General features: G+C 53.8%; 1 protein-coding gene across 1 annotated transcript; it reads right to left on the bottom strand.

The window, feature by feature from the left end:
• Positions 1-253: 253 nt before the first annotated feature.
• Positions 254-728, bottom strand: LOC131214825 (uncharacterized; the record flags this gene model as incomplete). The annotated part of the gene is made up of 1 exon (XM_058209158.1): positions 254-728. A coding segment is annotated over exon 1 (475 nt), but the record flags the coding sequence as incomplete, so codon positions are not given.
• Between the last annotated feature and the right edge of the window lie 496 nt (positions 729-1,224).

Here is a 1,224-nt window from a genome sequence, read left to right as displayed (position 1 = left end):
TCCACCGAATCGAATTTAGACTCATCAGAGGTTTCAGTAGGCTTGGGCCGTTTCCACGGCTTGTGTTTTCTCCGAGGTGTGGTATACTCATTGGACTCTGGTGAATCCGACGAGTCGGATCCAGCCGGTTCAGTCGTCTCAAAAGAACTGGACGTAGTAGGCTCAGTGACAGTAACACTCGGCGAGGTAGACGTAGTTGCATCGTTTGTGGTGTACTTAGAAAACCGATGTTTGTGTTTTTTTCTCCATCTACGTGTCGTAGTTGTGGCTGTAGGCTCAGTGGACGCAGTAGTTTCAGTTGTTGGACTGTCCGTTGTTGAACTAGTTTTGCTTGTGGTCGTTGTTGTAGATTCAGTCGTTGTGGTTGTTGTTGTAGGAACAGTCGTGGTTTCCGTCTTCGTTGACGTGGTCGGTGCAGCGGTCGTCGTGGTTACCGTCGTTTCCCCGCACTCTTCGCTGCTGGTTGACTCGTTTTCTTCCGAACCACAGATTTGCTCCGAATCGTCCGCTTCGTCCTCGTCGCACTCGTAAAAGTCGCACAAATAGCTCGGCTCACACGGATAGTCACTGAGGCACGCCTGGTACATGGGGTGCGTGTGGCCAGCGCTCGGGTGGTGCCAGTGGTTCACCTGCGGCACGGCCTCGGTGGATCCGAAGTCCAGCATCAGCAGCACGATCACGTTCACCTCGAACACTAGCAACGAGAGCGGTCGTTGTACCATCATCATCGTCGTCGAAACGCCTGCATTCGCAGCGCAACACCAACCGGACGAACTAATTAAACGAAATGCTGCGCGAAGGACGGTGGCCACCCAATTTAAAAGCTTCCTCGTCGAGCTTCCCCAAACGTAACGTATTTTTGTTTTAGTTGCGCACACGTGCCGTTCCGGTGCGCACATTTGCGCACCATCAACAAACCCGCGGCGGCGGACACGGCGAACTGCATCAAACTGTAACCCACGGTCTAAGGTCAGCTGGCGGCAGAACTCCCCATCCCCGGACGCAAGCCGACCAGAAGTAACGAAAAAAAAGCCGTTCCAAACTGACGCCGCCAGCGATGTTTATCGTCCAGTGAGTCCACCGAGCATGCGACCTATCATAACCCGAACCAAGTCGAAACATTGACAAACTCGACACGTGCAAAACGACGAAGCCGGCGCCGGGCTATGGGGTCGTGTGGGGCCCCGGAACATTTGTCAAAACTTTTACTGCAGTCTCGCTGGG

The sequence above is a fragment of the Anopheles bellator genome, unplaced genomic scaffold (assembly GCF_943735745.2).
Source record: "Anopheles bellator unplaced genomic scaffold, idAnoBellAS_SP24_06.2 scaffold02662_ctg1, whole genome shotgun sequence".
In the NCBI taxonomy this organism is placed as follows: Eukaryota; Metazoa; Arthropoda; class Insecta; order Diptera; family Culicidae; genus Anopheles; species Anopheles bellator.
Note: the sequence above shows the minus strand (reverse complement) of the source record. Positions and strands in the feature narration are given on the sequence as shown.